This window comes from Anomalospiza imberbis, chromosome 29 (assembly GCF_031753505.1).
Source record: "Anomalospiza imberbis isolate Cuckoo-Finch-1a 21T00152 chromosome 29, ASM3175350v1, whole genome shotgun sequence".
Classification (NCBI taxonomy): Eukaryota; Metazoa; Chordata; class Aves; order Passeriformes; family Viduidae; genus Anomalospiza; species Anomalospiza imberbis.
This window is the reverse complement of record NC_089709.1, coordinates 1,236,229-1,260,463: the sequence shown is the minus strand read 5'-3', so window position 1 is coordinate 1,260,463 and position 24,235 is coordinate 1,236,229. Positions and strand designations below refer to the sequence as shown.

The following is a 24,235-nucleotide window of genomic DNA, read 5'->3' as shown; positions in this document are numbered from 1 at the left end:
TGGAATTTGGGGAGGAAGACAAGGATGGAGGGGGGGAATTTGGGGTCCCACCTCCCGGCGCTGCGCCCCCTCCTCCAGCACCAGGAGCCCCCCCACGACCCCCAGCCAGACGCTGCTGACGATCCTCAGGCTCCGGAATTTCACCTGGGATGGGGGAAAGGAGGAGCAAAGCACAGCTGAATGAGAGAAGTGAATAAAGGAATGATAAATGAAATTAAAGAATGATAAAGTGAATAAAAGAATGATAAAGTGAAAGAAAAGAATGATAAAGTGAATAAAAGAATGATAAAGGGAAGGAAAGAATGATAGAATTGAATAAAGGAATGATAAATGAAATTAAAGAATGATAAAGTGAATAAAAGAATGATAAATGAAATAAAAGAATGATAGAATTGAATAAAATAATGATAAAGTGAATAAAAGAATGATAAATGAAATAAAAGAATGATAAAGTGAAAGAAAAGAATGATAAAGTGAATAAAAGAATGATAAATGAAATAAAAGAATTATAAAGTGAATAAAAGAATGATAGAAATGAATAAAGGAATGATAAAGTGAATAAAAGAATGATAAATGAAATAAAAGAATGATAAAGTGAAAGAAAAGAATGATAAAGTGAAAGAAAAGAATAGTAAAGTGAAATAAAAGAATGATAAATGAAATAAAGGAATGATAAAGTGAATAAAAGAATGATAAAGTGAAAGAAAAGAATGATAAATGAAATAAAAGAATGATAGAATTGAATAAAGGAATGATAAAGTGAATAAAAGAATGATAAAGTGAGATAAAAGAATGATAGAATTGAATAAAGGAATGATAAATGAAATAAAAGAATGATAGAATTGAATAAAAGAATGATAAAGTTAAATAAAAGAATGATAGAATTGAATAAAGGAATGGTAAAGTGAATAAAAGAATGATAAAGTGAAATAAAAGAATGATAGAATTGAATAAAGGAATGATAAAGTGAATAAAAGAATGATAGAGTTGAATAAAAGAATGATAGAATTGAATAAAAGAATGATAAAGTGAAATAAAAGAATGATAAAGTGAAATGAATAGTAAAGTGAAATAAAAGAATGATAAAATGAAATAAAAGAATAGTAAAATGAAATAAAAGAATAGTAAAGTGAAATAAAATAATAATATAATAATAAAATAAAATAATAGTAAAATTAAATGATAGTGAGATGAAATAAAATCATGAAATGAAAGAATAACCCCCCGAACCCCCAAAGCCCCCCGAGCCCCTCGAACTCCCCCGAACCCCCAGAGCCCCCCGAACCCCCTGAACTCCCCGAACTCCCCCGAACCCCCTGAACTCCCCCGAACCCCCAAAGCCCCCCAAACCCCCAGAGCCCCCCGAGCCCCCTGAACTCCCCCGAACCCCCAGAGCCCCCCGAGCCCCCAGAGCCCCCCGAACCCCCAGAGCCCCCCGAACCCCCAGAGGCCCCCGAACCCCCCGGAGCCCCCTGAACTCCCCCGAACCCCCCGAACTCCCCCGAGCCCCCAGAGCCCCCCGAGCCCCCAGAGCCCCCCGAGCCCCCTGAACTCCCCCGCACCCCCAAAGCCCCCCGAACCCCCAGAGCCCCCCGAACCCCCCGAACTCCCCCGAACCCCCCGGAGCCCCCCGAGCCCCCTGAACTCCCCCGAGCCCCCAGAGCCCCCCGAACCCCCCGAACTCCCCCGAACTCCCCCGAACCCCCCGGAGCCCCCCGAGCCCCCTGAACTCCCCCGAACCCCCAGAGCCCCCCGAGCCCCCCGAACTCCCCCGCACCCCCAAAGCCCCCCGAACCCCCTGAACTCCCCCGAGCCCCTCGAACTCCCCCGCGCCCCCAGAGCCCCCCGAACCCCCCGAACTCCCCCGAGCCCCTCGAACTCCCCCGAGCCCCCGAACCCCCCGAACTCCCCCGAGCCCCTCGAACTCCCCCGAGCCCCCGAGCCCCCTGAACTCCCCCGAACCCCCCGAACTCCCCCGAGCCCCCAGAGCCCCCCAAACTCCCTGAACTCCCCCGAGCCCCCAGAGCCCCCCGAACCCCCAAAGCCCCCCGAACCCCCAGAGCCCCCCGAACCCCCCGAACTCCCCCGAACGCCCAAAGCCCCCCGAACTCCCTGAACTCCCCCGAACCCCCAGAGCCCCCCGAACCCCCCGAACTCCCCCGAGCCCCCAGAGCCCCCCGAGCCGCCCGAGCCCCCCGCGCCCCCCGCGCCCACCCCGCTGAAGGCGGCTCCGCGGAGGCTCCGCAGGAGCTCGATGGAGGCGCCCCCGCCGCGCTCCAGCCGCCCCAGAGCGCAGCGCAGCTCCTGGCACCGCGTGTTGGAGCAGTCCTGGGGGGCAGAGATGTGGGGGGCGGTGGGGGATCCCCCCTGAACCCCAAAATCTTCAGGGAGTGGTGGGGATCCCCCCTGAACCCCTCAAATCCCCGGGAGAGGGATCCCCCCTGAACCCTCCAAATCCTCTGGGAGTGGTGGGGATCCCCCCCTGAACCCCCAAACTCACCGGGGACAGGTGGGGAGAACCCCCTGAACCCCCCAAATCCCCGGGGGGACCCCCCAAAGCCCCCCAAACCCGCTGGAAATGATGAGGATCCCCGTGAACCCCCAAATCCTCGGGGTGGGGTTGGGGATCCCCCCAAATCCCCGGGAGGGGGGGGATCTCCCCTGACCCCCACCCCCAAATCCTCTGGGAGTGGTGAGGATCCCCCTGAACCCCCAAATCCCGGGGGGGACCACCCAAAGCCGCCCAAATCCGGGGTGGGGGGGGGGGGGGGCACTGCCAGCCCTACCAGCCTGATCCCCCCCAAATCCCGTGGAGTGTTGGGGACCCCCCCCGAACCCCCAAATCCGGGGGGGGGGGCACTGCCAGCCCTACCAGCCTGATCCCCCCAAATCCCGTGGAGTGTTGGGGACCCCCCCGAACCCCCAAATCCGGGGTGGGGGGGGCACTGCCAGCCCTACCAGCCTGATCCCCCCGAACCCCCAAATCCCGGGGGGACACCCCAAATCCGGGGGGGGGGGGGGGGCACTGCCAGCCCTACCAGCCTGATCCCCCCCAAATCCCGTGGAGTGTTGGGGACCCCCCCGAACCCCCAAATCCGGGGGGGGGCACTGCCAGCCCTACCAGCCTCTCGGTGTGCAGCAGATCCTCGGGGGGCACCGGGAGCACTCTGGGGGTGCCCCCATCGTGGGGGTGCAACCCGCAGGTGGCCTGGGGGGGGACAGGGGGGGTCAGGGGGGTCACAGGGGACCCCCCCCCGTTCCCCCAGGTGTCCCCAGACTCACGTTCTCAGCCAGGACACCGGTGACAGACAGCATGGTGGCCCGCTGGTGGCCCAGCGCCGGCAGGGCCATGTGCAGGGTGACATTCTGGAGGGGGTAGCACCCCAAATTCTGCACCTGGATTGGGGTGGGGGCACCATGAGCCAGGGGGGGGGTCCCCAACATTCTTGAGACCCCCCCCCATCCCCATCCCCCATCATCATCTTCCTCATCCTCTCACCTTGACCATGGTGCTGAACTCGGGGCCGGAGCTGGGGGTGAAGGTGCCCGGGGGGGGGAGCTCGTAGCGATGGAGGTTGGTGTCACTGGGGGGGCACGGGGGGGTCACATCCCCGCTCTGGGGGGGCACACCCAAATCCGTGACCCCCCCCACTCTGGGGGTCACATCCCCATCCTGGGGGGGCACACGGGGGGGGTCACATCCTCGCTCTGGGGGGGCACACCCAAATCCGTGACCCCCCCCACTCTGGGGGTCACATCCCCATCCTGGGGGGTCACACGGGGGGGGGTCACATCCCCACTCTGGGGGGGCACACCCAAATCCGTGACCCCCCCCACTCTGGGGGGGCACGGGGGGGTCACATCCCCATCCTGGGGGGTCACACGGGGGGGGGTCACATCCCCGCTCTGGGGGGGCACACCCAAATCCATGACCCCCCCCACTCTGGGGGGCACACGGGGGGGTCACATCCCCGCTCTGGGGGGGCACACGGGGGGGTCACATCCCCAGTCTGGGGGGGCACACGGGGGGGGTCACATCCCCGCTCTGGGGGGGCACACGGGGGGGTCACATCCCCAGTCTGGGGGGGCACACCCAAATCCGTGAGCCCCCTACTCTGGGGGGGCACACGGGGGGGGTCACATCCCCGCTCTGGGGGGGCACTGGGGGGTCGCATCCCCACTCTGGGGGTCACACGGGGGGGGTCACATCCCCATCCTGGGAGGGCACACGGGGGGGGTCACATCCCCGCTCTGGGGGGGCACACAGGGGGGTCACATGATCACGATGTGTGTGTGTCCCCCCCCACTCTGCAGGCCGGTGTTTTTTGGGGGGTGGGTGGGGGGTCACATCCATCACGATGTGTGTGTGTCCCCCCCCCCACTCTGCAGGCCGGTGTTTTTTGGGGGGTGGGTGGGGGGTCACATCCATCACGATGTGTGTGGGTCCCCCCCCATTCTGCAGGCCGGTGTTTTTTGGGGTGGGGGGTCACATCCATCACGATGTGTGTGTGTCCCCCCCCATTCTGCAGGCCGGTGTTTTTTGGGGTGGGGGGGTCACATCCATCACGATGTGTGTGTGTCCCCCCCCATTCTGCAGGCCGGTGTTTTTTGGGGTGGGGGGTCACATCCATCACGATGTGTCGTCCCCCCCCCACTCTGCAGGCCGGTGTTTTTTGGGGTGGGGGGGTCACATCCATCACGATGTGTCGTGTCCCCCCCCCTTCCACAGGCCGGTGTTTTTTGGGGTGGGGGGTCACATCCATCACGATGTGTGTGTGTCCCCCCCCATTCTGCAGGCCGGTGTTTTTTGGGGTGGGGGGGTCACATCCATCACGATGTGTGTGTGTCCCCCCCCCATTCTGCAGTCCGGTGTTTTTTGGGGTGGGGGGGGTCACATCCATCACGATGTGTGTGTGTCCCCCCCCCACTCTGCAGGCCGGTGTTTTTTGGGGTGGGGGGGGGTCACATCCATCACGATGCGTGTGTCCCCCCCCACTCTGCAGGCCGGTGTTTTTTGGGGTGGGGGGGTCACATCCATCACGATGTGTGTGTGTCCCCCCCCCATTCTGCAGGCCGGTGTTTTTTGGGGTGGGGGGGTCACATCCATCACGATGTGTGTGTGTCCCCCCCCATTCTGCAGGCCGGTGTTTTTTGGGGGGTGGGTGTGGGGTCACATCCATCACGATGAGTGTGTGTCCCCCACCCCCTACTCTGCAGGCCGGTGTTTTTTGGGGTGGGGGGGTCACATCCATCACGATGTGTGTCCCCCCCCCCACACACACCCCCTGACCCCTCCCTGACCCCCCCAGCCCCACCTGGACAGGAACAGGTTGGCCTCGTAGCGGATGGGCACGGACAGCTTGACCGCGTTGTCCTGCGGTGTGGCCTCGCGGCTGTCACTAGATGGGGGGGGGACACACTCGGGAGTGTCCCCAAAATCCAGCCGCGCCCCCTGGGGTGCGGCCCCTCCCCCCGAGGGCTCAGCACCCCCCCCCTCCCCACCACACCTGGTGGCCCTGAGCGTGACCTCGGCGCGGTCCAGCAGGACGGAGCAGCTGAACTCCAGCTCCAGGGTGAAGGACACCTGGTGGGGTGGAGTGGGGGGGGGGGTCTCAGAGGGGCGTGGGGGGGTCCCCAGGGGGCTCATGGAGGAGTCTCTCGGGGGTCCTACCTTGGCCTGCGAGCGGAAGACGGGGTAGCCCACGCTGCAGCGCCGGCGGTGCCCCCCCAGGGCTGAGCACTCCAGCTTGGCCGAGCTGGGATCCTGCCGGGGCGACAGCACGGGGACATGGGGCTGGGGAGCCTGGGACACGGGGAGGTGGCAGCAGTGGAACCCCCGTGGGGTCCTGGGGGGCAGTGGGGACCAACAGAACATGGTCACCCAACTGGGAGGAGCTGGGGACACCACGGAGCCCCTTGTCCCACCTGGGAGGAATTGGGGACACCACGGAGCCCCTTGTCCCACCTGGGAGGAGTTGGGGACACCACGGAGCCCCTTGTCCCACCTGGGAGGAGCTGGGGACACCACGGAGCCCCTTGTCCCACCTGGGAGAAGGTGGGGACACCACGGAGTCCCTTGTCCTATCTGGGAGGAGTTGGGGACACCACGGAGCCGCTTGTCCCACCTGGGAGAAGGTGGGGACACCACGGAGTCCCTTGTCCCACCTGGGAGGAACTGGGGACACCACGGAGTCCCTTGTCCCACCTGGGAGGAGCTGGGGACACCACGGAGCCCCTTGTCCCACCTGGGAGAAGGTGGGGACACCACGGAGTCCCTTGTCCCACCTGGGAGGAACTGGGGACACCACGGAGTCCCTTGTCCCACCTGGGAGGAGCTGGGGACACCACGGAGCCCCTTGTCCCACCTGGGAGGAGTTGGGGACACCACGGAGCCCCTTGTCCCACCTGGGAGGAGTTGGGGACACCACGGAGCCCCTTGTCCTATCTGGGAGGAGTTGGGGACACCACGGAGCCCCTTGTCCCACCTGGGAGAAGGTGGGGACACCACGGAGCCCCTTGTCCCACCTGGGAGGAGTTGGGGACACCACGGAGCCCCTTGTCCCACCTGGGAGAAGGTGGGGACACCACGGAGCCGCTTGTCCCACCTGGGAGGAACTGGGGACACCACGGAGCCCCTTGTCCCACCTGGGAGGAACTGGGGACACCACGGAGCCCCTTGTCCCACCTGGGAGAAGGTGGGGACACCATGGAGCCCCTTGTCCCACCTGGGAGAAGATGGGGACACCACGGAGCCCCTTGTCCCACCTGGGAGGACCTGGGGACACCACGGAGTCCCTTGTCCCACCTGGGAGAAGGTGGGGACACCACGGAGCCGCTTGTCCCACCTGGGAGGAGTTGGGGACACCACGGAGCCCCTTGTCCCACCTGGGAGAAGGTGGGGACACCACGGAGCCGCTTGTCCCACCTGGGAGGAACTGGGGACACCACGGAGTCCCTTGTCCCATCTGGGAGGAGTTGGGGACACAACGTAACCCCCCCGTCCCCTGTGAAATGGGTTTGGGGACCCAACGGACTCCAACCTGCAGTGGGTTGGGACAAGAATGATCCAGAGGTTCTCCAAAGACCTGGGTCTCCATCTTTACGCTGGTGGGGGAGTTTGGAGGAGCTCCTTAGGGACTTGGTGGGAGCATTTGGAGGGGTTCCTCAGGGACTTGGTGGGACAGCTTGGAGGGGTTCCTCAGGGATTTGGTGGGACAGCTTAGAGGAGCTCCTTAGGGCTTTGGTGGGGCTCCTTGGGGACTAGGTGGGACATTTTGGAGGTGCTCCTCAGGGACTTGGTGGAGATTTTGGAGGTGCTCCTCAGGGATTTTGTGGGACATTTTGGAGGTGCTCCTCAGGGACTTGGTGGGACAGTTTGGAGGGGCTCCTCAGGGATTTGGTGGGACAGTTTGGAGGGGCTCCTCAGGGATTTGGTGGGACAGTTTGGAGGGGCTCCTCAGGGATTTGGTGGGACAGTTTGGAGGGGCTCCTCAGGGATTTGGTGGGACAGTTTGGAGGGGCTCCTCAGGGATTTGGTGGGACAGTTTGGAGGGGCTCCTCAGGGATTTGGGCTCCCCCCAGGCTGTACCTGGAGCACGAGGCTGGAGAAGTGGAGGTTCCCAGGCAGGTGCAGCCACAGGCTGGTGTTGTAGGCGTTCTCCCCCCGGTTCTCCAGCTCCACCTCCACCAGCATCCGCCTCCGGCTCTTCCGCACGATGTGGGGGCTCTGCCTGGAGGCCAGGGGGGTCACAGGGTGCTCCTGGGACACCATGAGGACACTGGGGGGACATCAGGGGTACCTGGAGCCCATGATGTCTGTGGTGGCCTTGAGCACCAGGTCGGTGACACACTCATCGTCATCCCCACAATCCTTGAAAAATGGGATCTGGAAGGAGCCAGGGGTGATCCCGGTACCCAGGGGTGATCCTGGTGCCCAGGGGTGATCCCGGTACCCAGGGGTGATCCCGGTGCCCAGGGGTGATCCCGGTGCCCAGGGGAGATCCCGATGCCCAGGGGAGATCCCGGTGCCCAGGGGTGATCCCGGTACCCAGGGGGTGATCCCAATGCCCAGGGGTGATCCCGATGCCCAGGGGAGATCCCGATGCCCAGGGGAGATCCCGGTGCCCAGGGGTGATCCCGGTACCCAGGGGGTGATCCCAATGCCCAGGGGTGATCCCGATGCCCAGGGGAGATCCCGATGCCCAGGGGAGATCCCGGTGCCCAGGGGTGATCCCGGTGCCCAGAGGAGATCCCGGTACCCAGGGGTGATCCCGGTACCCAGGGGTGATCCCGGTGCCCAGGGGTAATCCCAGTGCCCAGAGGAGATCCCGGTACCCAGGGGTGATCCTGGTGCCCAGGGGTGATCCTGGTGCCCAGGGGGTGATCCCGGTGCCCAGGGGGTGATCCCGGTGCCCAGGGCTGATCATGGTGCCCAATCCCAGTGCCCCAGGGGTGATCCCAGTGCCCAGGGGCTGATTCCAGTGCCCGGGGGTGATCCCGGTGCCCAATCCCGGTGCCCCAGGGGTGCTCCCGGTGCCCCAGGGGCTGATCCCATTGCCCCAGGGGTGCTCCCAGTGCCCCAGGGGTGCTCCCGGTGCCCAGGGACACCCCTCCCAGTACACACCAGTTTGCGGATGGTGGTGGGAGACGCCTCATCCAGCACCGCCCTTGCAGCCGCATCCAGCGCCCAGGTGAGGCTGAGGCTGAGGGGCCGCAGGTAATCCGAGGTGTCCTGCACAACCGGGGGGCTCCCATCAGCCTCGTTCCAGCCGGAGCCCGGGAATGGGGCTGGGATGAGGGTGGGGAGGAGCCCCGGGGCTGACCAGGACGTGGAAGGGGATGCGGGTGCAGCTCTGCCCGCCCAGCGGGAGCTCCGTGCGGCGCTGGAGCAGCCGGCGGGCGCCGGAGTCAAAGGCGGCTCGGGATCCCGGGCTCCGCTCCTCCAGGGACACGTTGTACCGGAGATCTGCGGGAGAGGGGGCGGGTCAGGGACCGGGATACCTGCGCGAGTGGCTGCTCCAGTGGGAGGGACTCCAGGGAAGTGCGGGAATGCTCCAGGGACACGCCGGGTTGCACCAGTGGGGCTCCAGGGAAGCTTCAGAAGCTCCAGGATGTTGTGGGATGCTCCAGTGGGGCTCCAGGGAAGTCTCAGAAGCTCCAGGATGTTGTGGGATGCTCCAGTGGGCTCCAGGGAAGTCTCAGAAGCTCCAGGATGTTTTGGGATGCTCCAGTGGGGCTCCAGAGAAGCCTCAGAGGCTCCAGGTTGTGGTGGGATGCTCCAGGGACACGCTGGGTTGCACCAGTGGGACTCCAGGGAAGTCTCAGAGGCTCCAAGAAGTTGTGGGATGCTCCAGTGGGGCTCCAGGGTGATCTGTGATCTGTTGATATTCAAGGGACACTGCAAGATGCTCCAGGGGTGATCCAGGACCCTTTGGGGTGCTCCTGGAATGTTCCTGGAATGCTCCCAGGTTCTCTATGGATTCCAGCCTGGGATTCTCTGGGGACAGCCAGGGATGCTCCAGGACCCTTTGGGATGATCTGGATGCTGCAGGACCCTTTGAGTTGCTCTAAGATGCTCCAGAACCGTTTGGGACGCTCTGGGATGCTCCAAGGATGCTCCAGGACCCTTTGGGATGCTCTGGCTGCTCCAGAACCCTTTGAGATGCTCCAAGGATGCTCCAGGACCCTTTGGGATGCTCTGGGATGCTCCAGGCACAGCCAGGGATGCTCCAAGGACACTCCCAGGACCCTGCAGTCCCCCATGGCCCGCACTCACCGACATCCATGTCCACAGGGGGGTTCCGTGCGCGGGTCCGGCTGCGGAAGCAGATCCGGGCGCGGAGGCAGACGGCGCCGGAGCCGCCGCGCCGGCAGTTCCGCCGGGTGACGCTGACAGCCGCCGGCTCCACCGACACCCCCGCGGACACCTGGATGATCCAGCGGGACCTGAGGGACACAGTCACGACTGGCATTCTCAGCGTGGGGACAGGGACACCGCTGCGTTGCGCTGAGTAGTTTATTTAGGTATTACTGTGCACTGGAATTTTGCACTGAGCAGTTTTTATATTGCACTAAGTGGTTTGTTTGTATCACACGAGTTGTTCCGCACGCCCCTCCTCCTCCAAGGTCCCGTGGTGGTGTCCCTCCCCTGGCCCCTCACATCAGTTGTATCCCATTGGATGTGCTCCCTCTCCTCTGCTCCCCCGGGGTTTAAAATTCCCCACCATGACACCCTTGATCTCCTTCTCCTCTGGGACTCCTCTTTACTCCCTGGAGGTATTCCACAATAAAGTTGTGGGGCGTTTGTCCCCACGTTGGGCGCCAGCTGTCGTTACGTGAGCCTTCGTGGGGTCCCCTGGCTAGCTCTGGACCCCGTCTTCTCTGAGAAGAACAAAGGCAAAAGACACGAGGTGCTCTTTCTCCCCTGGGGCCCCTCTTTACTCCCTGGAGGTGCTCCACAATAAAGCTGTGGGACGCTCACCCCGAGAAGAAGAGCGCCTCACATCGTCTGCCTGCTGAGTGGCCACTGATTTAGCCAGACTGGGGCGTCATCCAGCCACGTTAACTTGTGGTAGGGCGCTCCACAGTGGCCACCTCTAAAAATCCTGGCCTGGCTAGCTCAGTCGGTAGAGCATGAGACATTTAATCTCAGGCTCGTGGCTTCGAGCCCCACGTTGGGCGCCAGCTGTCGTTACGTGAGCCTTCGTGGGGTCCCCTGGCTAGCTCGGGACCCCGGCTTTGCTGACGAGAACGTGAGGTGCTCTTTCTCCTCTGGGACTCCTCTTTACTCCCTGGAGGTGTTCCACAATAAAGTTGTGGGACGTTTGCGCTGAGAAGAGCGCCTCACATCTTTTGCCTGTGTTCTTGTCGGCGAAGCCGAGGTCCAGAGCTAACCAGGGGACCCCACGAAGGCTTACGTAACGACGGGACACCCTGCCCTGAATCAAAGCTGAGGCACGGTCTCAAGCTGTGCTTAGGGAAATATAGGTTGGATATTAGAAAAGTGTTTTTTATGGAAAGGGTGATAACGTTCTGGAATGGCTGCCCGGGGAGGTGGTGGAGTCACCATCCCTGGAGGTGTTTAAGAAAAGCCTGGATGTGGCACTGGGTGCCGGGGTTTAGTTGAGATGTTAGGGCTGGGCTGGACTCGGTGATCTCGGAGGTCTCTTCCAACCCAGTGATTCTGTGACTCTGTGAATGGAGAGCCCTGGGAGGATCCCGGGAGCATCCCAGGTTCTCACAAGAGGAAACTGAGGCACGGAGTCCCTTTCTCCTTGACTGTCCCACATGTCCCTGTTCCCAGGGTGTCCCTGTCTCCTCTCCATGTCCCTGATCCTGGGGTGTCCCTGCCCCTATTCCCAGGGTTTCCTTGTCCCTGATCCCAGGGCTGTGCCTGTCCCAAACCCCCTGGCCCCATCTCACCGCAGCAGCACGGCCGCCCCCTGCGCCCCCACGGCCACGTCCACCAGTCCATCCCCGTCCATGTCCATCCGTCCGTCCACGCTGATCCCGAAATACCGGAGGCTCCAGCCCAGCGCCGCCGCCTCGATGCGCTGGGAACAGGAGTTTTTGTTGGATTAAAACAAAATCCCCCTTTTCTGACCCAGAGAGGTGTTTTAAAAACTTCCATTCTGTTTTTAGTCTTGTGTGAAGGGTGAAACAATACAGATGTTATAATTCACACCATCACAACTAGAAGCTAATTATTTCTTAATTACAATACACTACAAGCTTTTCTCGGCTGATCAGCTTTTGCCACAACACGCTGCAAATGCCTTAAAGCCAATTATCTAAAATTACCTCTTGTGGGTCTTAACACAATGCATCTTTCATAGTTCTATTTCTCCGAAGTATCTAGTCTTTTTTGCAATAAAAACCACCCTTTGGAACTTGTTTCTATTTCCATTTCTCTCTCAATAATATCTGTCCAATTCTACAACACTTCTAAGTCAGCATTCCTTATCTCAAAGTTTGCGTACGGATGTGAGCCTTCTGTCGGGCTTTGAGAATCCTCTACAAATCCATTTCCCACAAGTTTTTGGCATCGCCGGCAGCTCGCACAGGGCTGTGCTCACAGCCCCTCCCAGCGTTCCCAGCCCTGTCTCACCTGCTTGTACCGGGGCAGGAGGGTGCCCGGGGCGACGTGGAACACGTAGAGAGCGCCGCGGTGCCCGTCCTCCAGCGGAGCCCCCACCACGGCTCCGGCCAGCCCATCCTGGCTCAGGTTGGGCACCGCGCCCAGGGTGGAGCCGAACCTGGAATCCTGCGGCCTCGGCTCGGGGTGCAGCGACCCCGCGGGGCTCAGGCGGTCCTGGGGGGGGAGCGGGGGAGCCCTCGGTACCCCCCACGGGATGGGCGCCCCCTCAATGCCACTGTGCTCCCCCGATCGCCTCAAATGGCCTCAGTCCCTCTGCATCCCGCTGATGCTCCCAGTCCCCGGCCCCAGTGCGCCCCAGTGCCCCCCAGTCTCCTGCCCCTCCCACCTGCCCCACACCCCCAAATTCACACCCGCCCCAGGCCCACACCTGCCCCACACCCCCAAATTCACCCCTGACCTCTCACCTGACCCACACCCTCAAATTCACACCTGACCTCTCACCTGACCCACACCCCCAGGTTCACCCCTGACCTCTCACCTGCCCCACACCCCCAAATTCACCCCTGACCTCTCACCTGCCCCACGCCCCCAAATTCACCCCTGACCTCTCACCTGCCCCACACCCCCAAATTCACCCCTGACCACTCATCTGCCCCACACCCCCAAATTCACCCCTGACCTCTCACCTGACCCACACCCCCAGGTTCACCCCTGCCCCATACCCCCCAGGTTCACCCCTCACCTCTCACCTGCCCCACACCCCCAAATTCACCCCGGACCTCTCACCTGCCCCACACCCCCAAATTCACCCCTGACCACTCATCTGCCCCACACCCCACAATTCACCCCTGACCTCTCACCTGACCCACACCCCCAAATTCACACCCGCCCCAGGCCCACACCTGCCCCACGCCCCCAAATTCACCCCTGACCTCTCACCTGCCCCACACCCCCAAATTCACCCCTGACCTCTCACCTGCCCCATGCCCCCAAATTCACCCCTGACCTCTCACCTGCCCCATGCCCCCAAATTCACCCCTGACCTCTCACCTGCCCCACACCCCCAAATTCACCCCTGACCTCTCACCTGCCCCACACCCCCAAATTCACCCCTGACCACTCACCTGCCCCACGCCCCCAAATTCACCCCTGACCTCTCACCTGCCCCACACCCCCAAATTCACCCCTGACCTCTCACCTGCCCCACACCCCAAATTCACCCCTGACCTCTCACCTGACCCACACCCTCAAATTCACACCTGACCTCTCACCTGACCCACACCCCCAGGTTCACCCCTGACCTCTCACCTGCCCCACACCCCCAAATTCACCCCTGACCTCTCACCTGCCCCACGCCCCCAAATTCACCCCTGACCTCTCACCTGCCCCACACCCCCAAATTCACCCCTGACCACTCATCTGCCCCACACCCCCAAATTCACCCCTGACCTCTCACCTGACCCACACCCCCAGGTTCACCCCTGCCCCATACCCCCCAGGTTCACCCCTCACCTCTCACCTGCCCCACACCCCCAAATTCACCCCGGACCTCTCACCTGCCCCACACCCCCAAATTCACCCCTGACCACTCATCTGCCCCACACCCCACAATTCACCCCTGACCTCTCACCTGACCCACACCCCCAAATTCACACCCGCCCCAGGCCCACACCTGCCCCACGCCCCCAAATTCACCCCTGACCTCTCACCTGCCCCACACCCCCAAATTCACCCCTGACCTCTCACCTGCCCCATGCCCCCAAATTCACCCCTGACCACTCATCTGCCCCACACCCCCAAATTCACCCCTGACCTCTCACCTGACCCACACCCCCAGGTTCACCCCTGCCCCATACCCCCCAGGTTCACCCCTCACCTCTCACCTGACCCACACCCCCAAATTCACCCCGGACCTCTCACCTGCCCCACACCCCCAAATTCACCCCTGACCACTCATCTGCCCCACACCCCACAATTCACCCCTGACCTCTCACCTGACCCACACCCCCAAATTCACACCCGCCCCAGGCCCACACCTGCCCCACGCCCCCAAATTCACCCCTGACCTCTCACCTGCCCCACACCCCCAAATTCACCCCTGACCTCTCACCTGCCCCATGCCCCCAAATTCACCCCTGACCTCTCACCTGCCCCATGCCCCCAAATTCACCCCTGACCTCTCACCTGCCCCACACCCCCAAATTCACCCCTGACCTCTCACCTGCCCCACACCCCCAAATTCACCCCTGACCTCTCACCTGACCCACACCCCCAAATTCACCCCTGACCTCTCACCTGACCCACACCCCCAGGTTCACCCCTGACCTCTCACCTGACCCACACCCCCAAATTCACCCCTGACCTCTCACCTGCCCCACACTCCCAGGTTCACCCCTGCCCTCTCACCTGACCCACACCCCCAGGTTCACCCCTGCCCTCTCACCTGACCCACACCCCCAGGTTCACCCCTGCCCCATACCCCCCAGGTTCACCCCTGACCTCTCACCTGCCCCACACCCCCAAATTCACCCCTGACCACTCATCTGCCCCACACCCCCAGGCCCACATCTGCCCCACCTCCCCAGGCCCACAGCAGCCCCCTCCCCTGCCCAACACGGTACACATAGACCCTCCCCCCACCCCTCTCACCTGCCCCACACCTGCCCCCTCCCCTGCCCAACACGGTACACATAGACCCTCCCCCCACCCCTCTCACCTGCCCCACAACCCCCAGGCCTACACCTGCCTCCTCACCTGCCCCACACGGTACACATAGACCCTCCCCATCTCCCTGCTCTGTCCCTCCAGGTAGGTGGGCGCGGCCACCAGCAGCAGCTCGCTGTCCCCATCGCCCTCCAGGTCCAGGGCCAACACCTCGCTGCCGAAGTAGGAGCCGATCTGGGGGAGCAAGGGGCCGTGAGGCTGGGGTCCCAAACTCCCCCTCCCCCAAAGCCCTCAAGGCCCCCCAGCACCCCTCACCTGGTCCCCCATCAGCGCCTGGGCCACCGTCACGGCCCCCGTGGGGTCCAGCTGGAAGAGGACAACCTTGCCCTTGTGCTGGAATCGGGGGGCACCGGCCACCAACAGGCGCTGCCCCCCCCGGGAGCTGCAGCGAGGACACCGAGTACCCTGCGGGGGGAAGAGCGGGCTCAGAGGGAGGGACAGCCCCGGGGAGACGGGGTGCTCCTGGGGCACCCCAAATATCCAGGTTTGGGGCAGCCCTGGAGTGTCCCCAGAGCACCCCAAATATCCTGCTTTGGGGCATCCATGGAGTGTCCCCAGGGCACCCCAAATATCCAGGTTTGGGGCAGCCCTGAAGTGTCCCAGAGCACCCCAAATATCCAGGTTTGGGACAGCCCTGGGCACCCCAAATATCCAGGTTTGGGGCATCCATGGAGTGTCCCCAGAGCACCCCAAACATCCAGGTTGGGGGCAGCCCTGGAGTGTCCCAGAGCACCCCAAATATCCAGGTTTGGGGCATCCCTGGAGTGTCCCCAGAGCACCCCAAATATCCAGGTTTGGGGCAGCCCTGGAGTGTCCCCAGAGCACCCCAAATATCCAGGTTTGGGGCATCCCTGGAGTGTCCCCAGGGCACCCCAAATTTTTAGGACATTTCTGTATCACCAAGGATCCCGAATATCCATTCCATGGACCATCCCCAGGGCACCCCAAATTTACAGGACATGAAACATTTCTGTATCACCAAGCACCCCAAATATCCATTCCATGGAGCATCCCCGGGGCACCCCAAATTTACAGGACATTTCTGCATCACCAAGGATTCCAAATTTACATGGAGCATCCCTGGGACATGGAGCATTTCTGTACCACCAAGCGCCCCCCAAATTCCCATCCCACGAAGCATCCCCACTCCAGCCCCGATCTCCAGGCCATGGAACATCCCTGACTGATCCCAAATCTCGAGGAGGACGCGGAGGGACACGCCCATACCCAGGTACGCCGCGTGGTTCTTCAGCTGCGGTGGGAATTCCTCCTGGAACGCCTCCCGGGCTGGAACCACGCGCCCTCGCTGCCTCTCCTCCAGCACACCCCCCTCCCAGTCATGCGCTCCGACCATTCCAAAGAGGATCCCGTCCTGCTGGGATGGGTGGGACACGTCACCACAACGCCTGCCTCAGTGTCCCCAAGCCCCAGCAATGTCACTCTGCCACCCCGCTGGGATGAGATGGGCTGAGGGTTGTTTTCCACCTGGAAACGGACAGCTTTCCCAGGGAAAGGGAAAGTTTCCTTCTGGGGAAGGCTGTGAGAAGCTCAGAGAAAAGAATTATAATAATTGTAATAATTATCTTCACTTGCTGCACCCGGTGTTTGGGATCACGTTAAGGTGTGCTAGGTGATGTCTACAGCAAGGTTGATCACCAAAGGGTGGCTTTGGTAATTTGACTACCAAAGGTGGCAGTGAGATGCTCAGAGAAAATAATTATAATAATTATAATGACAATTATATAATAATTATAATAATTTTCATCTTCACTTGCCACACCAGGTGTTTGGGATCATGTTAAGGGATCATGTTTGGGATCATGTTAAGGTGTGCTAGGTGATGTTTACAGCAAGGTTGATCACCAAAGGCTTCTCAATTAGCCAATGGTGTTTTGATTAAAGGAGCAATCAGGTCCACCCGCAGCGCACTCGAATATAAAAATGAATGGGTGTCCTAACAAAGAGGACTTAGCCTCCTGATTTGTGTCACTTCTGACTCAACAGGGACAGGGTCACCTCGAGGTGGTGGATGGAAAAGCCGATCTGGGACATCTCCAGCTCGAAGGCGCTCTCGTTGTCCCCGTGGGTGCCTGAACGGAGGAGGAAGGAGGCTCAGCTCCTCCAGCTGTGCTTCCAGCCCTTCCCAGCATCCCAGCTTCCACCCAGCACCTTCCAGACTGAAGATCCGATCTCCCAGAGCATCCACGATGTCGTTGAGGGCGGCCTCATCCGTGACATTGAAGAAATACTTCTCGTCAGGGTCGCTGGCGATGGACTTGATCTCCCGGATGAAATCCTCGGGATCCTGCTGCCGCCGCAGGTAATGCCCCAGCACCTGGGGGAGGGACAGGGGGTCAGCAGGAGCCCCCCGCCGGGGTTCAGGGGAAGGCAGGGGTGGGGGTGGCTGGCAGGGGCCTCACGGCGATGGCGTAGCGGGTGACGTTGTGGCGGTCGCACTCGGCCAGCGCCGCGGGCAGCTCGTCCCCGTCGTGGGACTCCCCGTCCGTCACCACCAGCAGCAGCCGCGTGGCCCCCGGGCGCCCGCCCCGCGCCGGGCTGAAGGACTCGGTGCTGTGGGAATGGGGCTGGAGAATGAGCCCCTGCCCATGCCCATCCTGAACTCTCCCCAGTCCTGCCCCTGCTCCCAACCCTGATCCTGATCCCAGTCCCAACCCTGACCCCAATCCCAACCCCAACCCAAATCCTGACTTGATCCCAAGCTTGATACCAATCCCAATCCCAATCTAGACCCTAATCCCAATTATGGTCCTCATCCCAGCCCCACTCCCTCTCCCAACCCCAATCCAAATCCTGACTTGACCCCAAGCCTGATACCAGTTTCAGTCCCGATCCTTATTCTAATCCCGACGCCAACCTAGACCCTAAATCCAACTCTGACCCCAATCCCGATGCTGACCCCATTCCCAGCCCCAGTTGTGCCCCATTCCCAGTCCAAATCCTGACTTCATCCCAAGCCTGATACCAATTCAAACCCGATCTTTTTTCAAATCCCCCTCCCAACCTAGACCCTAATCCCAACTCTGACCTCAATCCAAATCCTACTTCCTCTCCCAATCCCAATCATGTTCTCAATCCTGACCCCCACCCCAAACCCAATCCAAATCCTGACTTGATCCCAAGCCTGATACCAACTCCAAACCCTATCCTTATTCAAATCCTGATCCCAACCTAGACCCTAAATCCAACTCTGACCCCAATCCAAATCCTGACTTCATCCCAAGCCTGATACCAATTCCAAACCCGATCTTTTTTCAAATCCCCATCCCAGCCTAGACCCTAATCCCAACTCCGACCCCGATGCTGACCCAGTCCCAGCCCGTTCCCGATCCCAGAGCCCACCATGCCTCCCGGATGGCCATGGCCGTCCTGGTCTCCCTCCCCTCCTGCCGCGTCAGGTTCCGCGCGGCCTCGAGCAGGCTCTGGGCCGTGGGGTGCTGCCCCAGCGCCCACTCCTGCACCAGGTGCTCCCCGTACTGCAGCACCCCCACCTGGAACGGGGAGAGTCAGAGCCAGAGGGAGCCCCAAAACCTCCCCGAAACCCCCAGGGAACCCCCAAACCTACAGGGGCATCCCTCAAATCCCCAATGAATCACAGAGTCCATGGGGACCCCCCAAACCCACAGGGACCCCCCAAACCCACAGGGATCCCCCAAACCCACAGGGACATCCCCAAACCCACAGGGACCCCCCAAACCCACAGGGAACCCCCAAACCCACAGGGAACCCCCAAACCCACAGGGACATCCCCAAACCCACAGGGAAATCCCCAAACCCACAGGGACATCCCCAAACCCACAGGGAACCCCCAAACCCACAGGGAACCCCCAAACCCACAGGGAAATCCCCAAACCCACAGGGCATCACCCTAAGGATGATGCCATCACCCCAGGGACAGTGCCATCACCCCAGGGACAATGGCATCACCCCAAGGGCAATGGCATCACCCCAAGGGACGATGGCATCACCCCAAGGACAGTGCCATCACCCCAAGGCTGGCATCACCCCAAGGGCAATGCCATCACCCCAAGGAAAATGCCATCACCCCAAGGGAAAGTGCCATCACCCCAGGGACAATGGCATCACCCCAGGGACAATGCCATCACCCCAAGGAAAATGCCATCACCCCAAGGAAAATGCCATCACCCCAAGGCTGGCACCACCCCAGGGACGGTGCCATCACCCTAAGGACAATACCATCACCCCAAGGGCAATGCCATCACCCTAAGGACAGTGCCATCACCCCAGGGACAATGCCATCACCCCAAGGGACATGCCATCACCCTAAGGACAGTGCCATCACCCCAAGGGCAATGCCATCACCCTAAGGACAATGCCATCACCCCAAGGGACAGTGCCATCACCCCAAGGCTGGCACCACCCCAGGGACAGTGCCATCACCCCAAGGCTGGCACCACCCCAGGGATGGTGCCATCACCCTAAGGACAGTGCCATCACCCCAGGGACAGTGCCATCACCCCAAGGGACATGCCATCACCCCAAGGGACATGCCATCACCCCAGGGACAATGCCATCACCCCAGGGACGGTGCCATCACCCCAAGGGACATGCCATCACCCCAAGGGACAGTGCCATCACCCCAAGGGACGGTGCCATCACCCCAAGGGACATGCCATCACCCCAAGGGACAGTGCCATCACCCCAAGGGACATGCCATCACCCCAAGGGACATGCCATCACCCCAAGGGCAATGCCATCACCCCAGGGACAATGCCATCACTCCAAGGGCAATGCCATCACCCCAGGGACAATGCCATCACCCCAAGGGCAATGCCATCACCCCAAGGCTGGCACCACCCCAGGGACAACAGCATTACCCTGGAGACAGCCACCTTACCCTGGGGACACCACCCCAGCCTTGGGGACACCGTGCTGGTGCCACCAAGGCGCCACGCCCTGACCTGGGTCTGCCCAGCACCGATGAAGAAGCGCGCCAGGATGTTCCCCAGGAACGCCTGCACCTCCTCCCAGGGGTAGATGCTGTTGGAGCCATCCAGCACCACGACGATGTCCATGTAGGTAGAACAACCTGGCAGGGGGACACGGTGACACCGGGGAAGGGGGCATGTGCCAGCGCGCGCCGGTGCGTCCCACCCCACTCACGCTGGGCCGTGGGCGCGAGGGTGCCCACGGGCCGGAGCTGCTGGTCGAGCCGGACGCAGCGGCCGGAGCTGAACGTGGAGGTGCCACACTCCTGGGACCAAAGCGGGGCGCACGCCTTTGGGGACAAGGCGGTGGGGGTGGTGGTGGTGGTGGTGGGTGGGGTGACATGAGGACACGGCAGTGACGTCATCTCCCTGCCCTGCCTCAGTTTCCCCGCGCTTACCACAAACCCCCCATCCTTGGAGTCCACCAGCGTCATGCCCAGGCGGCCGGCGCTGCTCCTGAGCCACGGAACTGCGGCCCCTTGGGGACACGGGGACAAAAACGGGGTCAGCACCCCCCTCCCCCCCCCCAAAAAAAAAACCCCCCAAAACCTCACCTGGCACACCCCCACCCCACCCCACCCCCGGTACCGAGGTTGGCCTTGGCACAGGAGGAGTTTTGGGGTCCCACGTCGCACTTGTAGATGTCACCCTGGCCATCCCCATCCCACGGGGCCCCCACCAGCAGCCTGGAGGGACGAGGAGAGGGGGGGGACACAGAGGGGACATCGGCGATGTCACCACCCCCCCGGCCACGCTTTTTGGGGGCACCGTGCCAGGCTGTGCCAGCCACGCCGGTTCCATCTGTCCGTCTGTCCAGCCTCCTGCTCCTCCCGCCCCTGCCCTCCCCTCCCCCGCTCCTCCCCTCCCTGCCTCAGTTTCTCTTTCCCATCACAGTTTTTGGCTTCCCTGCCTCAGTTTCCCCCACCCTTCTCCAGTTTCTGCCTCCCTTCTTCCCTTTTCTGACTCGGTTTCCCTCTTCCCCTCCTCAGTTTCCCCTTTCCTGCCTCATTTTTCCCCTTCCCGGCTTCGATTTCCTTTTCCCAACCCCCCTTCCCCCATCCCCACTTCTCCTGCCTCAGTTTCCCCTTTCCTACCTCAGTTTCCCCCTTCCCAACCTCGTTTTTCCCCTTCCCTGCTTCGGTTTCCTTTTCCCCACCTCAATCTCCCCTTTCCTGCCTCAGTTTCCCCCTTTCCCCCCTCAGTTTCCTTTTTCCTACCTCAGTTTCCCCCTTCTCGCCTCAGTTTCCCTTTCCCGCCTCAGTTTCCCCCTTCTCGCCTCAGTTTCCCCTTTCCCACCTCAGTTTCCCCTTTCCCGCCTCAGTTTCCCCTTTCCCGCCTCAGTTTCCCCCTTCTCGCCTCAGTTTCCCCTTTCCCGCCTCAGTTTCCCCTTTCCCCCCTCAGTTTCCTTTTTCCTACCTCAGTTTCCCCTTTCCTGCCTCAGTTTCCCCCTACCTATCTCAGTTTCCTTATTCCTGCCTCAGTTTCCCCCTTTCCCGCCTCAGTTTCCCCTTTCTCGCCTCAGTTTCCCCTTTCCCGCCTCAGTTTCCCCCTTCCCGCCTCAGTTTCCTTTTTCCTACCTCAGTTTCCCTTTTCCGCCTCAGTTTCCCCCTTCTCGCCTCAGTTTCCCCTTTCCCGCCTCAGTTTCCCCTTTCCCGCCTCAGTTTCCCCCTACCTATCTCAGTTTCCTTATTCCTGCCTCAGTTTCCCCCTTTCCCGCCTCAGTTTCCTTTTTCCCGCCTCAGTTTCCCCTTTCCCGCCTCAGTTTCCCCCTTCTCGCCTCAGTTTCCCCCTTCTCGCCTCAGTTTCCCCCTTCTCGCCTCAGTTTCCCTTTCCCGCCTCAGTTTCCCCTTTCCCGCCTCAGTTTCCCCCTTCTCGCCTCAGTTTCCCCTTTCCCGCCTCAGTTTCCCCCTTCTCGCCTCAGTTTCCCCCTTCTCGCCTCAGTTTCCTTTTTCCTACCTCAGTTTCCCCTTTCCTACCTCAGTTTCCCCTTTCCCGCCTCAGTTTCCCCCTTTCCCGCCTCAGTTTCCCCGTCACTCACCACTTGTCCCCATCGCCCCCCCACTGCAGCACCCGGTAGCCAAACTGGGACTCGGGTGGCCCCCGGAAGAGCCGCGACCGCCGCACGTCGAGGTTGAAGCCCGGGCCGAGCCCTGCGGGGGTGAGGGAGGGTCCCGAGGAGGGGGAGGGCGCCCCTCACCCACCCGGGAGGGGTTTTTGGGGTGCCCCCGGTGAGGAGGAAGAGGAGGGGGGGGAACCCCCGCGGAGAACCCCCCCCCCCCCAAACCCATCCTCGCCCCCCGTGCCTCAGTTTCCCCCGCGGTGGGGGGGGGACCCGAGAGGAAGGGAGGGGGGGAAATGCCCCTTTTTTGTCTTTTTGTCTTTTTTTTTCCCCCAAAAAAAGAAAAAAAAAACCCCATTGAAAAGAAGATTTTCCACCAAAGCCGGGCTTTAGTTCCTCTCACGGGTTCCCCCTTCCCTTGAGCCCGCCTTAAATCCAAGATTTTGGTGTTTTCTCCCTCCAAACAAACCAACAAAAAAAAAAAAAAATAAAAAAGCTCCAAAATAAATTTTGGGCGGGGGCAACGCCCAAACTTGGTCGGTTTTATCCCAAAAATCCCCCCACCCCACCACCACGGGCATTCGGAAGGGAAGGGGGAACCACCGGGATTTTTCAAATCCCAAACTCTGATCCCAATCCCAGCCCGAAAATCGGCGGATTTTTGGGATAAACCCCATTTTTTTAAATTTTTTTTTGGGTTACCTGGGAGCAGGAGCAGCGCCAGGAGCACGCCCGGGTTCCCCACACCCCGCATGTCTGCGGCTCAAAGGTGACTCTTTGACAAAATCCCGGTTTTATTCCCCTTTTTTTTTTATTTTTCCAAGTATATTTTTCCCCTCCTCCTTCATCTTCAATTGGCTGCTAAAAATAAATGTGGTTTTGGAGGGTGGGGGGAGGCAAAATTTCGGGGAAAAAAACAGGCGAAGCGGTAAAAACACAGGAAGAAGAGGAGGAGGTGGGTGCAGGATATTTTATTTTTTTGGGGGGGTGTCCCGGGTGTTTGGAGGGCGCTGGAAAAGGGATTTTTTTCCCGCTTTTTCTGGGAAAATTGGGTGGAAAAAAAAAAAAGTGCATTTAGAACCACAGGGATATCTGTGGGGACAGTCAGGAAGGGAAAAAAAGGGGTTTGGGGTTTGGGGTGGGGGATTTTGGGTGGATTTAGGGGGATTTTGGGTTGCCACGTCCTCCGGGTGACACCGCCGCCACCAGCCGGGCTGAGGTTTTTTTGGGAAAAAAAAGAAAAAATAAGGAAAAAAAAAAAAAAAGGAAAAAAATTCGAACTCTGCGGTTTTAGGACAGAGGGAAACTTGTGCTGCCGGCGGCTGTGGGACGGGCTGGAATTTTTGGGGGAATTTAAAGAAAAAACAAAACAAAACAAAACAGAAAACCAAAAAACAAACCAAAACCCAAAAAAAAAGAAAAAAACCCACCCAAGGAATGAGGAGAAAAACGGACAAACAGCGACCGTGCAGCTCCAGCCGCGGCCCCGCCCGGGCAGGGCCCCAGCAGGTGGGTCACAGGGGAAACTGAGGCACGGTGCCCACAGTTTAGCCCAGCAGGCCCAGTCCAGCAATCCCAGCCCGTCTCCAGTTCGGTTCAGTGCTCCCAGTCCAGGGTTTAGGTGGGCGTCAGAGCCGGGTTTAGTACCAGAACCGGGTTTAGTACCAGAACCGGGTTTAGTACCAGAACTGGGTTTAGTACCAGAACCGGGTTTAGTACCAGAATCGGGCTTAGTACCAGAATCGGGCTTAGTACCAGAATCGGGTTTAGGGGGGGATCAGAGCCAGGGTTAGTACCAGAACCAGGATTAGGGGGGATCAGAGACAGGTTTAGGTGGGGATCAGAGCCAGGGTTAGTATCAGAACCAGGTTTAGTACCAGAACCGGGTTTAGTACCAGAACTGGGTTTAGTACCAGAACCAGGGTTAGGGGGGGAATCAGAATCAGGGTTAGTACCAGAACCAGGATTAGGGGGAGATCAGAGCCAGGTTTAGTACCAGAACCAGGTTTAGGGGGGGAATCAGAATCAGGTTTAGGTGGGCATCAGAGCCAGGGTTAGTACCAGAACCAGGATTAGTGGGGGATCACAGCCAGGGTTAGTATCAGAACCAGGTTTAGGGGGGAATCAGAACCAGGATTAGGCCAGGATCAGAGCCAGGTTTAGTACCAGAACCAGGTTTAGGAGGGGAGCAGAACCAGGTTTAGGCCGGGATCAGAGCCAGGTTTAGTACCAGAACCAGGTTTAGGCCGGGATCAGAACCAGGGTTTAGTACCAGAACCAGGTTTAGGTGTGGTCTCTCAGCACCAGGAGCTGCCTTCAGTGATCCCCTGGATCTTCCAGCTCGGGATCTGCCGATTCCCAACCCTGGATCTGCCGATTCCCAACCCT

At 60.1% G+C, this 24,235-nt stretch overlaps 1 protein-coding gene and 1 non-coding gene across 2 annotated transcripts in view; one reads left to right on the top strand and one right to left on the bottom strand.

The window, feature by feature from the left end:
- ITGA10 (integrin subunit alpha 10) overlaps positions 1-22,601 on the bottom strand; it is a 36,683-nt gene extending 14,082 nt beyond the window's left edge. The window contains 29 exon segments of the mRNA XM_068175022.1: positions 52-144; positions 2,215-2,328; positions 3,122-3,208; positions 3,283-3,396; positions 3,500-3,584; positions 5,316-5,399; positions 5,508-5,584; positions 5,672-5,764; positions 7,589-7,730; positions 7,800-7,885; positions 8,624-8,731; positions 8,823-8,965; positions 9,776-9,945; positions 11,422-11,552; positions 12,107-12,310; positions 14,852-14,995; positions 15,077-15,196; positions 15,198-15,226; positions 16,049-16,193; positions 16,838-16,911; positions 16,991-17,156; positions 17,242-17,392; positions 18,182-18,330; positions 19,762-19,889; positions 19,964-20,078; positions 20,187-20,266; positions 20,377-20,474; positions 21,827-21,938; positions 22,550-22,601. Of these exon segments, the coding sequence (XP_068031123.1) occupies positions 52-144; positions 2,215-2,328; positions 3,122-3,208; positions 3,283-3,396; positions 3,500-3,584; positions 5,316-5,399; positions 5,508-5,584; positions 5,672-5,764; positions 7,589-7,730; positions 7,800-7,885; positions 8,624-8,731; positions 8,823-8,965; positions 9,776-9,945; positions 11,422-11,552; positions 12,107-12,310; positions 14,852-14,995; positions 15,077-15,196; positions 15,198-15,226; positions 16,049-16,193; positions 16,838-16,911; positions 16,991-17,156; positions 17,242-17,392; positions 18,182-18,330; positions 19,762-19,889; positions 19,964-20,078; positions 20,187-20,266; positions 20,377-20,474; positions 21,827-21,938; positions 22,550-22,601 (3,294 nt within the window).
- TRNAK-UUU (transfer RNA lysine (anticodon UUU)) lies at positions 10,608-10,680 on the top strand. Its single transcript has one exon. It is a non-coding gene; the product is annotated as a tRNA-Lys (tRNA).
- Positions 22,602-24,235: the final 1,634 nt, after the last annotated feature.